The 16,235-nt window shown below is 34.7% G+C and overlaps 1 protein-coding gene across 1 annotated transcript in view; it reads left to right on the top strand.

The window, feature by feature from the left end:
- The window catches only part of COL19A1 (collagen type XIX alpha 1 chain), a 324,736-nt gene that overhangs the window by 75,186 nt on the left and 233,315 nt on the right, over nt 1-16,235 (top strand). Inside the window, exons 9-10 of the mRNA XM_066359093.1 lie at nt 9,522-9,566; nt 11,917-11,961. Of these exons, the coding sequence (XP_066215190.1) occupies nt 9,522-9,566; nt 11,917-11,961 (90 nt within the window). The remainder of the gene's footprint in view (nt 1-9,521; nt 9,567-11,916; nt 11,962-16,235) is intronic.

Genomic DNA, 16,235 nt, shown 5'->3' with positions numbered 1-16,235 from the left:
GCCCACTGTGTTCCCTCCCGACAGAACACTAAAGCATGCTTGCATTCATCACCTGAATGTTTCAAACACAAGATTGCCTCGTTCTCTATTTCACCTATACATGTCATGTGTCAGATATGTTTTTTGATAAGTGGAGCTGTTTTTTAAAAATAGGAATAATTATTTTCAATAATCTTTATCCTAATAAGGTGATATTAAAAACTGAATATAGAGACTAGTTTATGCTAAAAGCAATTTTCTGTTGGCTGAATTACCTACATTTTGTTCTAAAATGTTTATTTTAAAGGGAAAATAAATTTTGGTAAATTCATTTTGTTTCTCACAGAGGAGGTATGCAATAAATGATAAACAACACCGTTGTACCATTCAAGTATTGAATACCCAGAGTCAATACTGCCTGGGTTTGACTCCCAGCTCAAAGCCTCACCCTCTATAAATTAGGATCTATCTCTTGTTTTCTTCTAACTTTTCTCTTTTATAAAACAGAAATTATACTATACCTACTTCTAGTTTTGTCTTAAAGATTAAGTTTCATTTCTCATGAAAGTGCCAGCTCAGTGCCTAATATATAAATATTTGGTAAACAATAGATAATTTAAAAACAAAACAGTTTGATGATTCTAGTCTTCTAAACTCTGGCTTACTAGGAGACTAAGTTAAAAGTCATTTGGGGGGAATTTTTATTATTGATTCAAAGTATATTTAGTATAAAAATGTTAAAATAAAAATCATATATTTTAGATCATTTTAACCTCTTAATGTATACTAGATGTTAGCAAACCAATATATTTTTTACTTAACTGAAATATGTGTAAGAATGTAAACTTTTACAAAAATAATAATAGCAGCCATTTATTTACACAATCATTATACGCTGGACACTATCAAGTGATTCTTTACATTATTTCACTCATTTCTCACAATATCTCTATGAGGAAAGGTTTATCATCACTCTTTCACAGGTTAAGAAACCAAGATGTAGAGAAAATAAAAACTTCCCCGAAGGCTCATAACTGACCAGTAGTGGAGTCAGCATTTGAATTGCTGTCTATATGAATCCATAGTTTTTGCACCTTTACAGTAATAGTTGAGGGTGGCTCCCCACCTATTAAAAATTATCATTATATGTTTTTTACCCAGTGAAAGGATTGTGTCTACCTTTACTTTCCAAAATGGGTATTATGAAAACAATGTGGTTTTACTTCGTTTGGTTTCCAAATTCAAAATTATATTTCAAATATGCTTTTAAACGCTCCCCACCGACCTGCCTGTCTGGAGATCCTTATTTGCCCTGCACGCTCACCTCAGGTGGGCCAGGCGTGGCCACACTCTCCAGGAGAACCTCATCTGGACACCTAACCTAGAAAATTTATAAACTGTATATTCATTTGATCAAAAACCAAAGTATTTAACTTAGTACCATGACTCTATTTAAAAAAAAAATCAAACTACCAGAGGTAAAACGACATATATATTAAGTGCATTTAGGAAGTATAGTTGATAACATGATGAGAGAGGGCCAGATGCTTGTCTTAAAAACAGCCGGGCTAACTATCGCCATTCCTAGGTGCTTTGTGTAATGGGTCTTTTCACCATAAACTCTGCAGCCCTCAGTCTTAGGGAGATGAAACTGAATCGAGCAGATCCATTACTTCCTGTCTTTGTATTTCTTTTCTGTTGGAAAATGAAATGACTGTGATCTTTGAATCTTAATTTTCCCTTAAAAAGACATTTTGTGAGAAGACTGCTGCTTCCGGATATAAAGGCTGATGCTTTGCTGGTTATGAAAGCGCAGACCAGGCCCATAGCTGCTGTGAATTACAATGAACTCCGCGACAGCCGGGTCCACACGTAGCGTTAACGCTTCAGACACTCAGAAACTTGTTGATATTTCATGAAAAAGCTAGAGACGTTTCAGAAATCATTTGGCGATCTCTTCATATTATATGGTTTCACCCAATTTTCCATTGAAATTCAGAGATAAAATTAATTTCAGAGTCCTCTCCAACTTAAAAAAATTAAAATACATATTTTTAGGTGACAATTTGTTGTAGGAATCAAAACTAAATGAGAAGGGGAAAAAATGAACAACCTCTTGTTACTCTAACAATGAGATATTCACTTCCTATGAAATTGTCAAAGTTAGAATATATTGATATATATAGTATATATATATATTTTATATATATTGTGTGTGTGTATATATATATATATATATATATATATATATATATATATATATATATATAAGCTCTATGTTAGAGAAAGTGCCTGTTAAACAGAGAATCATCTGTATATTTCTGTATTTCAGAAAATTCTGAAATGAATGAATAGGTCTAGTCAACTCTGGATGTAAGATTGAACTATTTTCTTATACCACTGTTTATAGAAAAAATGACAAAGAAAACAGTTTTATCAATGGACTTGTTAGCTTCACTTACTAATGTCACAGGAACGATAATTTGAATTATCGGGGAAAAAGTACTGCCTTTACAAGGAGTAAGTCTCATTTAATTGTCTTATCTGTGGGTAGTAGATTGATACAGTATAGCACTAAAATAAGCAGAAACATGAGAAGGACAGAGGTAATTGAAGAACAGGAAAAGAAAAAGAAACTTGCTCACTCTGCAGTTGACTTTATTTCTTAATGGTTTCTTATTCCCTTCTAATACCTCCCACTCGCACCCTAAGTAGAGCAGTTGGCAGAGAACACAACAGATGGAAGACAAGCTCAACACATGCAGTGGATCTGGCACCGGGCACTTGACTTTTATTTGCTAAACAGTCAGCCAGATTTCACAAACCTGGTCTGCTAATGTTCCGATTTGGTTCAATGCACTATGAGAATCTAACACATAAATATTAAAATATTTCCATAAAAAGAATCACACACTTTCTGTTTCTCTGCATAGTTTAGCCGCTAATTATTTTATTCTTGGTGTAGATTGCTGTGATACAGTGAATATAAAGATAACTGGTATTTTATAAAGACATCTACAGTTTCAGATATTAGAGTTTCCCTAAAGCAGCTGTGTTTAAAGGAGCCGTTAGCGAGCCAACTCAGGGACAGCCAGGCCAGTGTAAGACACTGAATGGAACTGCTAAGGCAGAAGATTGGAGAGGAGGATCACAGACAATTCACTGTGTTTTCACAGATTACTAAATTCAAAGCTCAAGAAAAATTGCATCTTTCTCATGAAGTCTCCCTGGCCACCGGGCAGATTAACAGTCCCTTCTGCTCACATAACACTTTATTTACATTGTCAATATAGTTTGTGTCTTTGTCTTCAAACTGAGCTCCCGAAGGACAAGGACTTGATGTATCTCTTCTCACCCCTGGAACTCTGACACCTGGCCCAGCATACCTGATTGGTTCTCAACAAATGTTTGTTGAGTTCAGAATGTAAGTGGACTTAGCCCCAGGACAATAGAAGAAATAGAGGGTGATCTTTAGAAACCCCTGGCTGAGCGGAGTATTGGAAAAGGACCTGATGGCACTGATGTTTCACTTTGAGTCTTCTGTACTTTTTGCAAAAGCGTACCTCAGGGAAATGAGGGCAGGAGACTCTTACCTACCCAGCCAAGCTTCCAGACGCTGCTCCCTAGAATGAAATAGAAGTGTGTGCAACTCCAGCATTGACTTCCTGTTTTCTCTTGGAAGGACTATGATCTCTTCTCCCTCAGTAATGTTTAGAGTATTGTGCTCTCATTCTTTTTTTCCAAACTAGATTTGAAAATCTCCTGACTTTCTTACAACAGTGTTAAGGAATGTTCTTTCTCCATATCATCACAACCATTAACTTCAGGGCTAAAGATAAGTAACCAATGACTCTGGTGCATTTAAGCTCCAGTAGAAGTAATTGATATGAAGTGGAGATGTAGAACTATAAATTACTCACCACGAGGAACACTTTGGACAGGAAATAGTTTGCAGTTACTGGTATCTCACTTTCCTCAATTAGGAGCTTACGGATGACACTGTCCTTCTCTTTATATCTTAAATCATCTTTCACTTGTTAGCGTACTTGATTCAGATGTCAGTTTCTATACTTTACATATTTTAGTAGATGGCTAACATTAAATGTCTTCTATTTCCCTAGTATTTTGGGGAAGTTTCAATTTACTGAAAAACTCTCTTACAGCTAGTCTCACAACAAAGTAAAAAGTCTAACCACTTGTTCTTGACAGATTCACTTTAAGAAAATCATCACAATTGCATACAAGCCCAGGTGTTGTAATGGTTTCTACAGCATTGGCCAAGGCTCATTTCCCTAAGTTAGCTGTTTATGAAAAGAAATGTTTACCGCTCAAAACCACTTAAAAATTATTTGTCTTTTTGTTTTGTTTTGAAATAACTTAGTATAATTTGCATCAATTAATTTAATAAAAGATTGTAAAATGTTTGTCTTTGAAATGGAAACTTAATGGTGCAATTAGCTATATGATCCATATTACAGAAGCATGTTAGTTAGCATTTAAAAAAGCAAGTTGGCCTGACCTGTGGTGGCGCAGTGGATAAAGCGTCGACCTGGAAACGCTGAGGTTGCCAGTTTGAAACCCTGGGCTTGCCTGGTCAAGGCACATATGGGAGTTGATGCTTCCAGCTCCTCCCCCCTTCTCTCTCTCTGTCTCTCCCCTCTCTCTCTCCCTCTGTCCCTCCCTCTCCTCTCTAAAAAATGAATAAATAAAAAAAAGCAAGTTGTATTAATACAGGCAGTATAGTAGCCAGAACAAGAGTATGACATGGTGTGTATGTGTGTATATGTGTATGTGTGTATGTGTGTGCAACAGTCCTGCTCTCTATTCTGTGTTTGTGAGACTATTTCTGGAATCATATGCTAAATTCCAAGTGCCACATTTTAAGAGACATATTGCTCAGAGAACAGTGTGTGCCCAGAGAACAGTGACTGTTAAAGGACTTCGGACTCTCATTTGAAAAATGACTGGTTTACTAAACAGAAGGCTGGATAGAGACACAAGAGAATGTCAGGTATCAGCCCCAGAGGATGTTTCTTCCTGTGCGAATTAAGACCAATGGACCCAGAGGATGTTTCTTCCTGTGCGAACTAAGACCAATGGACAGAAATGTGGGGAAGGTTAATTTGGGTTCAGAAAACATGATTTCAGTATCATCACCTATAATATTTTTTATTTTGCTCTTCACAAGGAAAAATAAACAGCAAAAGTTCCTGACTTTAATAAACTTTCAGAAGAGTCAGCACCTTAACAGATTCCTTGATAGAGGTGGTGAATATAAATGTACTTGTTCCTATAATTAAGAATCCCCATCTTGCTGTCTTCTAGGTATGTGCACCTGCATATACTTGTGTGCTGAGTTTAACTGCTACTTTCCAGCTCCCTCCCTATGTTTACATTACTATGACTAAGACATGTATGGACCATGCATTAGCTTTGGTGAGCTGGTTTCTCCTGCTTTGAAATGACCCCTAAGAATAAGTAATAATAGGGTCTCGTTTATTTTATGATTAAGCATGTTTTAAATTTGCCTTATCCAGAATATTACTATGATAATAAATCCCTATGTGTTAACTGCATTAAGCATCTAACAAATACAAATAACTCAAAAAGTTTGAAGTTTAAAACCTTATCCAATATAAATTTTTTTAACTTGAAAATATATTTCTTGAAACAAAGTACCAGAAAATAGAAGAAAAAAATACTACTCCTTGAAATGAAAGGACTCATATTAGATGAAATGTCTGGAAAAAGGGAGGTATATATTTTACTTCCTGAAATATTTTATTGACAGCAATTTAAGAACCATATAAAACTTCAATTTCCAAAGATTGCATCCTGAATAAAGCAGGGCTATAGTCAACATGTAGAGGTCAAGTTAATGATACACAAAGTCAAGATCACATGTATTTGTAGCCACTTCTTTTACTGGTTTTCATGCTGGAATCCTGGCATTCCACTGCAAACGTTTCTTCTAGCTACTTCACTCCACATTCAGTTTAAGTCCATTTTCTCTTAGTAAACATGAAGTAGTGGGGAAATATTGATGTATTTCTAAGTGTATACTAAATTCATGCAGAAGATTATGCTCCTGAAAAACACACTTTCAGCTAGATTTTTAGATATGAAAACAATGTTATAATAGGATTTCAGACTTTTTAATCTAAGGCTGAATGCCTAACCATTTAAAGAAAACAAAAACAACATAGTCTATAACTTTCTATTATCTGGGTGTGGATCTAGTTATTAGCAAATTTTGTTTACTTACTTGACCTTTTTTCACTTGGTCTCATTGGTACTAGGTTTGCAAACCATAGCCCTGGGCAGTGTGATTCCTTATCAAATGCCCTTTAGACAACATGTATTTTCTGCACAAGAAAAGACATTGACTCCAATTTCAAATGAATCAAGAAAACCAATAATTTATTTTTTTATGCCTAACTATGTTTACTTCAGTGAAATGTGCAGTGATAAAAAGGAGGTAAAAATACTTCAATTAGTTTCTCAGAATACTACCAGCTAGCCCTAAATTACTGTATACCTAAGTTTTTTTTTCCAGAATCTTCTCAATGATACTATATTGTATCTTTTTTATTTTTGGCATTCAACAATATTTTTTGTATTAATTTCAGGTATACAGCACTCAAAGAGGTTACTCTGAATTCTGGAAAGGGTGCCTTGTGTGTTCTGTGATATTAATGACATGCTATATATGACAGTACTAACAGGAAACAATGCCATCAGCAGCGACACTAAATTTTGCCCTGCTTTATATTACTCATATTCATTCATTTGCCCCTCTGTGGCTTAAATCTGTAACAGGAAAGGTGCATGGGCCCCATGGTAGGAAACTCATAATAGAAAGCATATGCATCAGCAATGAGTTTTGAAAGTTAAGGTTGCTAAGGGAAACATTGATTGTAATTTTCTTTCAATAATGGGCTAAAACATTGATTGGAAACCAAAGGAAAAGCTTCTTATTTCTTTCTTGTTCTAAGACTGGGAGGAAGGAGGGAAAACAAGAGTCCAGAAAAAATAACTAATGTCTGTTCATCCAATAATTTTCTAAAGACATTTATTGAGTAGCTAGAATTCAGTTTGACCTCAAAGTGCACGGGGCACCAGAGCTTTGAAACTGCACTTTAGGGTGAGCATAAGGAAGGGCTCGCTTTGTTGACACAAATTAGGTTTTAAATATGCTAAACTATTCTTCAGGGACTCAAAAAATGACAAAAAAAATTTTAATAGGACATTTCTAGTAACTTCAAGAAAATCAGTAAGGAGAAAATAATACCAAAGTTTCTGAATACCAACATTGCAAACTTTAAACTTCAAAAGTTTCAACACTATCTCAAAATCTTCTACATCTTGGTATGACATGTGACGCTGACTTACTTCCTATGAGTGTAAATGGCCCAAAATATACATGCAGATATGTTTACATAACAAATTTCTGGTCAAGAAAGAGCAGAAACCAAAAAACTCTGGCCATGCGAAAACACATTTTAATTGAAAAAAAAAACAACCCAGAAAAACAAACAAACAAAAAAATTGTGTCCGGTAAAGAGAGAAACATTCTTGCTATAACAGCTTCAGGGAATTCTGGTACCCTGTTAACAGTGTGTCTGGGTGTAACCGCACCTGACCTGCCAGAGGTGGGCCTCTAGGTGCCAGCACTCTGAGCATATGGTACAAAGGAGTGAGCTGTGAGCAAAGAAAAAGGGGTGATGCTGTCACTTTTTTTTTCAAAAAGTATTTTTGGCAGTGTGTACTGTATCAGTGTCCGTTACTGGATTACATGCCACATCTTGTTATCATGTGTAACATGTAATACGATATAAAACATTATGTTGGGCCAACAGATGAAAATAATTCTGCTCTTTATGGACAAGTGGACATATTTCTGTGATGAGTAACAGATGCTTAATTTTCATAGAATGTTTCCTGGTGTCAACTACTTAATGTGCTTTTACTATTTCTTGATCAAATGAAAGTTCCTGATACATTTGTGTGATGCCTGAGATCTAGAAATATAACACAAAATGTTAACAATACAAATATATTTATTATATAAATAAATACATTATGTTTTATTGATGCTTCAATAATTAATTATATTAACAATAAAGTTTTACCTTTGGTGTTTAATGTATACTGTGGTGATAGAAGTTATATTGTAGAACACTTAGATAATTTAATCTGAACTAAAAAAGCCTTAGTCTTTAAAATATGTTCACCTCTGGTGCAAATGATTAAAACTTTCTAAAAATGAATGAATTAATGAAAGAATAAAAACCTCTCTGTATTTAGACATCATATTATTTAGACAATGTGTCTAAATTTGTCTATTTTAAAACTTGAAGATGCAAGTTTGAAGATCATATATTTAAATGTTGTTTAAGAAATTCTAAGAAATGATATCTAACTTTAAGTAATGTTTAAAAAGCTGTTGCCTTATAAATTAATTATAAATGTTTGCTAGAAATAAGACAGGTCAGTAGAATTGTTCCTTTATTTTGAGCTTTCTAAATCCAGGAACTCAGGAGTCAAAGTCAATTTCTTTAGGCAGCTACACTCCTAAACCTCTATCAAGAATATGCCCATCCTTCTGGGAATTCCTCGTTCTAGCTGGTGTACTGTTTACAAACCAGACTTGTCAAAGAGATGATCCATGAATTCCAGAAATGGAAACTGATAGGCATCTGCTGAAAGTCTTTTTACCCAAAGCATGAACAAGATGAATGGAAGGAACTAAAAGTTCTCCCAAGTAATTATTTCAAGTTAAATGGCATTAGGTGTGTCTTCAGAATTTATCTAAATGCAATCAGCAAATACAAGAAAGAAAGTAAACATGCTCAATAGATGATATAGATAGATAGATGATAGATAGATAGATAGATGATAGATAGATAGATAGATAGATAGATAGATAGATAGATAGATAGATAGATAGATAGATTCAGTGTTTAGACAAGAGATCACTTGCACACTTGCAAGCCAGAGTTAAATCATTTCCATGAGAGAGTGTAGGGTGGTGGTTAGGTGCATAGAACTGAAGTTTGTGGTTGGAATTTCAGTTCTGTCTCCTATTGATTATGTAATTATCTGAAATAATGTCATAGTAATAGTATCTAACTGATAGGTTTGTTGTAAGTACAGTGTCTGGCCCATAGAAAGCCTATGTCAGATTTCACTATTATTTCCTGAGGTGTGAAAGAGAAAAAATGAAATAAGAGATCCTAAATAGCATGTGAAAAAACATGGGCTATAGAGTGAGAAACCTCAATTCAAAACTCAGGTAACGCCACCAGCTGAGTGACTTTTGAGCATGTTACTGAACCTCTCAGAGCCTCCATTTTCTTATTTTTCAAATGAAAATACTAATCCTGAATTTGTGAGGTAATGGAAAGCCCCTGCTCTTGATAGACATTCAGAATTAGTCTATCTTTCCCTGCAACATTAGAACTAGTTATTTAAGACCACGAAAGTTTCTTTGTTCATTTTTTTTTATAGCTAATAGCATTCATTCTGTGTACTTCCTTCAGGGTGAAAATGGTTTACATGGATCTCCAGGCTTACCTGGTCAAAAGGTAAAGAGATTTTGAGTGTTTTATATAAGTTAAGAATTTTAACAACATGAAAATTGAAATTGCTTATAATGTAGTGAAGATTCAGAAAATGTATTTGTTGAAACTGAATTCCCTGAAAGACTCTTAGAAAGCCATTGACCAATCCGTCCAAAGACAACTTACTAATAAATCTTTCCAAAGAAACCCCATGTAAGTAATCCCTTTTCAAAGGGACCAACCACTCTAGGAGAGACTTTATCGGAGAATTTTAGCAACACGCTTCTCCAGAGACCGCAACAGTGAGGCTTCCTAGGAGCCATGGGTGGATACACAGCTGCTCTGAAAATGTTTTCACTGTTGTTTGAGAGGGTCCAAAATGAAGAATGGAACAGATTTTACTGCCTTTGACTGTATTTGGTTATTTCTTACCTTCCTTTTTGTACATCCCAGATTGAGTTCGACATAATAATTATAATGACAAAATAATATTAAATATTACAAAGATACTGCACTAATCTATTCAAAAATCTCTCTCATTCAGGATAGATATATAATAAGTAAAAATTTTTGCATTGGCAAGCCTCCTTTCTGTGCCTGGTATCTGGTATCTTCCTTTTAACCAAGATGAACTTCACGTTTACTCGTTTCCTGTCCAATGGCTGCTTTCTCCTCCTGGGAAGGAGTATGCCAATGTGATCAGTATCGCTGGAAATGCAGAGGCTGGTCTAGTCCAGTTTCCTGAAGGGATGGGAGCCTCTTCAGGTGGGGCCAGCTGTCATACCACCCAAACAATCCCACCACAGGGGAGAACATTATCGATGCAATAGTAGATGCCCACCAAAGTCAATCATGTAACTTCTATATTCTGGAGAAGTTCTACAGGTATTAGCAAGAGAAGTTACTATTGCATCTAGGTTTTTCTCTGTAGCTAAAAACTTCCATTTAAAAAAGATATACACTTATAGTTACAGTTTTTGAAAAATCTTTCTTTACTTGGCTTGATAAAGATGACAAGGTTGGGCTGGCAGTGAGGAAGTAGCAAGCCTCTGAATTTCTTCACAGCAGTTTTAGACAAAACCCATTGATACAACATGTGCTGCCTCCACAAGTCAAGTTACAAGCCAAGGGATGTGCAGATCTATCTGCTGGGAAATAATTTTGGACTTTCCAGCAGCTGTTTGTGGTAGCTGCATCATGCTGTAATTGTGGTTGGTGTACTGGGGGTGTTTAGCAGCTTCAATGTCAGTTTGAATGAATAGATTAAGTTAAAGTCTATATTTTAGGGAAAACGGTACAAAAAATGATAGACCATGCATTGAGTTGCAAATATACCCAAATACTAACCTATTTTCTTTCCTGATATATTTTTTGAGAGTAGATGAAGCAGGAATAATTATTTAGTCTGTGTGTATACATAACATATACATATACATGTATTTGATTATATATTGTATGTAGAATATACACAAAGACACTATATATATAAATATAGTAAAAAGCTGGCATTCCTTTTTTTACCATGAATTTTAATTATATTAATGGTTACCTATTGAAGTATTACAGAAAAAGAACTGGAGATAAGAAACGATTTATCCATTTTCTTGTTACATTCAGAAAATGGTAGCTCAAGGCTTCTTCTGGGTGGATGGGTACATATGACCCTTCCTGATACTTGCTGGCTATGTTGTCATGACTATCTGACATATATTTGGTGTGTTCAACATGAATATTTGTTGAATGTATGAATGAAACATCAGTAGTATAGATATCTGTGCAGAATTAAGTGGGAAAATAAGTTTGTCAGATTAAAGAGGGTTTAGTTGAAGAACAGGGGACTTACACCTTTTAGAATAAATATGGTGATTAAGAGCCTGTGACTGAGAGGTAGGAGATCTGGATGATGAAGAGCATGATGCTGGTTTGAACTCTGGGGTTCAAAACTGAATTTTTCAGTTCCAGTTCTCACTGAAACAGTGTTTATAGGGGTCAGCTTGAGAAGGATTTTCTACCGGATCTAGTGAAATTAATGGTAATAATAATGACTAACTTAGTCGATGCCAGCCACTATATTGATACATTCAATTCTCAAAACACCTATGAGAAAGGTGCTGTATATGGAGGAATTAAGTTTTATGGAGATTAAATTTCATTGGAAGTAGTGGAGTCGTAGCTTGTACCCTAGAAAACTATTTCTTCAGTATTTGGGAATACTTAAATTTTGTTTAACTTAATATTGGTTTAGAGCTTACATATTAGAAATGGTCTTTGTAATTATTGATTTTTCAATGTTAGAAATGTTATAATAGTTATAATAATTATGTGTTAAAAGTAATGTTTCTATTATTATTCACATTATATTTCTCTTCTATAGGGAGAGCAAGGTGTTGAAGGCAGCAAAGGAGAAATTGGTGAAAAGGTAAGTATCTCTTTTTACATACACATTTATAAAAGTGGTGTTCCTGAAAATATTTTCAAGTGGAATATCTAACTTGTTTTATGTTTCCATGTAAACAAAAACAATTCAATAATTTTATAGAAATGATTTAAAACATTTTTTCAATTAAGGTGGACTTGATATATTGATCTTTGCCAGAAATCTTTCTAAACATGTTTGGATGCTCATTTTATTTACACCTTTCTAGTTAAATACATCCCATCGATATATTAGTGATTCAAACATTTATTAAACATTATATTTTTGTGTTATAACATCATCAATATGCTATGTGTCCAAGTCTTTAAATAAAATGCTTTGTTTAAATATACACTTCATTTATTAGTGAAATTTTCCTGAGGAAATAAATGAGAACTAGACATAATAAGGTCCAACAGAAAAGAGATGGAACACTCAGAATAGTTTGAAATATTTTAATACAAGGACGGTTTAAACGGTTTGGGCAAGGTGTAGAAAAATCACAAGTATTGTGCAGTATCTCTTAGATTAACTTATAGTGGACTCCTTAAACTCCACATGATTACTGCTTACCAGTCTCAGAGTCAAAGAAAATGATATGGAGAAGGCCAGGAAAGCAGTTACCTCAATATTCAAGCAATCTTTTTTTTTTCTTCTTCAAATTTATAGCTTTCTACTGAAAGTACAGAGAGTAAGAAGTGCCTTGGTTATTTAAAATTTCCCTTCAGATAAACATTTGAATCATTCTGCATTTCATAAGTCTACTTTTATTTTTAAATAGAACAAACACAAGACCATCCCTTTGTTTTCTAAAATGTTATTGGACAGCTAGAAAGGGGGATATTGAATTGCTATATTTAGTTTTCTTTGTGGAGCTCAATTATTTGCTTCTTCAGTAAGAGTTTATAGACAAAATGAGCATCTGCTATATCTCTAAGACAAATTGCACATGTTGTAAGCTATTGGATAATTACTCTTTCTCACAGAACTATGGGGGAGTTAAAATGATAACCATATAATAACACATAATTGAGGATAATTAATTAAGTAATGACTTTTTTAAAGTAGGTCTCTCTTCTAAAGAATTCCTTGAATATTTTTGCTTTAGAGTATCAGTCATTGTAAGGCCGTGCCATCAAATAAATGTTTTATTTATACATATTCCTCTTTTACTTAATAGGATTTTACATGTAGAAATAAGTGAGAATAAGAGAAGATGACAGATATTGTACATTCTCTGTAATTTAAAGCCACCATCAACACTAAAATCTTAGTGGTTATTTCGATATTTTTACACACAGCTGGTATTGCTCAGTCATAAATTCTCACAGGCTCTGAGATACAGAAAAATATTCAATATATTAGGCATCAAAGATTTGCCTTCTAATTTTTCATATCAATGAACTATTGCCCTTCAAATAGTCTCACCATAAGGTGAAAATATTTATGGAGAACAATTGAAGTACAGGTATTGATCAACTTACGGCCATTCGACTTTACGACCACAATCGCTAGCCACAACTGCTCAGCATCTGGCAGCGCAAGTGTTGCCCAGCTGGGCTTACAACAGTGCGAACCAGCTTCCGGCAGCACTACCATCTCCACGTGCATCATTTTAACTCTTATCCCAGACTCGGTACAGCAATTTGTGTTTTGTATCTTGGATATTTTTCATCAAACCCCTCCCAAGATGTCTACCAAGAGGAAATTGTCTTTGTCTTTGACTTAAAGATTTTTATAACATCATTTCACAGTACTGTACATATAACCTACTCAACTTACGACCAAATCGTGTTACTACCGGTCTGTCAGAACCAATCGTGGTTGTAAGTCGAGCACTAGCTGTATCATGAAGAAATAAAGCACCAAATAAAAAAGACAATACTTTGAATGAGATTTATAATACAAATAGTTTATAACAATACATAAGATTCACATAATAACCCTAACGGGAAAAAATATGCTCTGCTTTGATTATTATTAACCACACATCAAATATATATAGTTAGTGTTATATGCTATATATTCTAATTTTAACCGCATGTATTTTTTTCATAAGGTAAAAAATTGAGGTCATCTTTTTGTTTCTATTTTATAAACTTTTTGATTCTAGCTTAGTTAAAAAAAGAAACATATGTAAAGCAGTCACTTTTGAGTGACACCAGCATGAGATTGTTGGACTGCTTACAACATCATTTGTTTTCTGGACAAAAACAATTTAGCTTGAATTTCAAATCTTTGTGTAGAAAACAGAGTATATAATTTCTATAAGACCTACCTTTTTTCTTTAATTACCTTATCATGGCCTTTACTGTGTTTAAAATTTGACTGTTTGCAGAATCATAGACAGAGATCAGATTGATTGTAGCCAGGAGAGAGGTGGATGGGGAACTCTGGAGGAAGAAGATGAAGGGATTAAGAAGTACAAATTGGTAGTTACAAAATAGTTATGGTGGTGTAAAGTACAGTAAAGGAAATGTAGTCAATAATATTGTCATTGGTACCAGGTAGGTCAGGGGTCGGCTCACGAGCCAGATGTGGCTCTTTTGATGGCTGTATCTGGCTTGCAGACAAATCTTTAATTAAAATAATAATAACGTTAAAAATATAAAACATTCTCACGTATTACAATCCATTCATTTCCTACCGCTCATGTTCATGGTTGTGGGTGGCTGGAGCCAATCACAGCTGTCCTCTGGGACAACACCAAATTTCTATTGGATAATGCCTAATATACACGAGTCGTTGTATGGCTCTCAAGGAATTACATTTTAAAATATGTGGCTCTCTCAGCCAAAAACGGCTCTCTCAGCCAAAAAAGTTCCTGACCCCTGAGGTAGGTACTGGAATTATTGGGGAGAACACTTTGTAGAGTATTATAAAGTATATGATGGTGTTACCACTATGCTGTACACCTGAAATCAATACAAAATAATATAGAATGCAAACTGTAATTGAAAAAAATATGGACTTTTCAATGACAAAATTCTCTAGTTGAAAAATAAGATAATTCAGAAAGTTTTTAGAGGTGTCATATCTACAAAAGGCCCATTGCTACTGACAAAAGAAAAGATTATATTATAAATTTTATTTTATTTTTTTATTTATTCATTTTTTTAGAAAGGAGAGAGAGAGGGAGAGAGAGAGAGAGAGAGGAGAGAGAGACACTGAGAGAGAAGTGGGGGGGATCAGGAAGCATCAACTCCCATATGTGCCTTGACCAGGCAAGCCTAGGGTTTCGAATCAGCAACCTCAGCATTTCCAGGTCAACGCTTTATCCACTGTGCCACCACAGGTCAGGCCAGGATTATATTATATTTACACTGTATTAAGTAAAAATAAAATACTATGTGATGATTTTCAGGTGTTGTTTTTATAATCTAGTATAAACCAAGTAGAGAAATCTATTGCTTTTTATTATGGATAGAAAACTTGTCTTCAAGCCAGTTTAACTCAAGTCAAAATAAATTGTTCTGCACTATGTTGAACATGCTGCCCTTAGCCCCGAGAAGAACTCGTGATACTTGAACAAGTATAGAGGATCTCACTTGAAAGTATATTCCTCAGTCAATAGCAACTTATAACAGGACAGAAGCTCATATAGTATCTGAGCAAACACAATCCAACCAAGTCAGTTCTCAAGTAAAAATTATTTGAAGGGATGGTTCTTTCTGTCAAAAATTAGTTGCTTTGCTGTCTCAGGAATTTCCCAGAACATAGCTGTTTTCAGGTTTATCATGGACTGGTTTATCATTTAGACGTATACGAATGATTTCTTTCCACTGCTCCATTCCTGGCTGGTAAAGTCAGGTGAGCATAACTCATAGATCCTTTGACTCTAACTGCATTATTCATGAGGCACGGGGAATGAGGTCTGTATTAGGGCTGAGGAATAGCCCCACTGCTGAGGTCTATGTTCTGGTTTCTATCCTTTTAAAGGAGTGATCTTAAACATCCCTTCTAGGGGAGATTTTTCTTAGGTTACTTCAGTATTATTTTAGGTGTTGTGCGGGCAACTACTACTAGTGAACAAAATGGAGTATACTCTGGAGGTGCCAGTTATCCCATGATGTCAGCCTTCCTAGCAATGATATAGTCAAACTCTTCTTATATGATCAAATGTAAATGCATGAAGAAGCTCTGAGCATCACATTAGAAAAAAGGCCATTTGGCAGGGGTTCATGGAAATGATCATCATTCCTAAACTTTGAGCTTAGGTTTTTTTGTTTAGTTCTTTATGAAAATAAAACTGTTATTTAGTTACATTTATGAAAACA

The sequence above is a fragment of the Saccopteryx leptura genome, chromosome 1 (genome assembly GCF_036850995.1).
Source record: "Saccopteryx leptura isolate mSacLep1 chromosome 1, mSacLep1_pri_phased_curated, whole genome shotgun sequence".
NCBI classification, from domain to species: Eukaryota; Metazoa; Chordata; class Mammalia; order Chiroptera; family Emballonuridae; genus Saccopteryx; species Saccopteryx leptura.
This window is presented reverse-complemented; position numbering and strand designations above follow the sequence as displayed.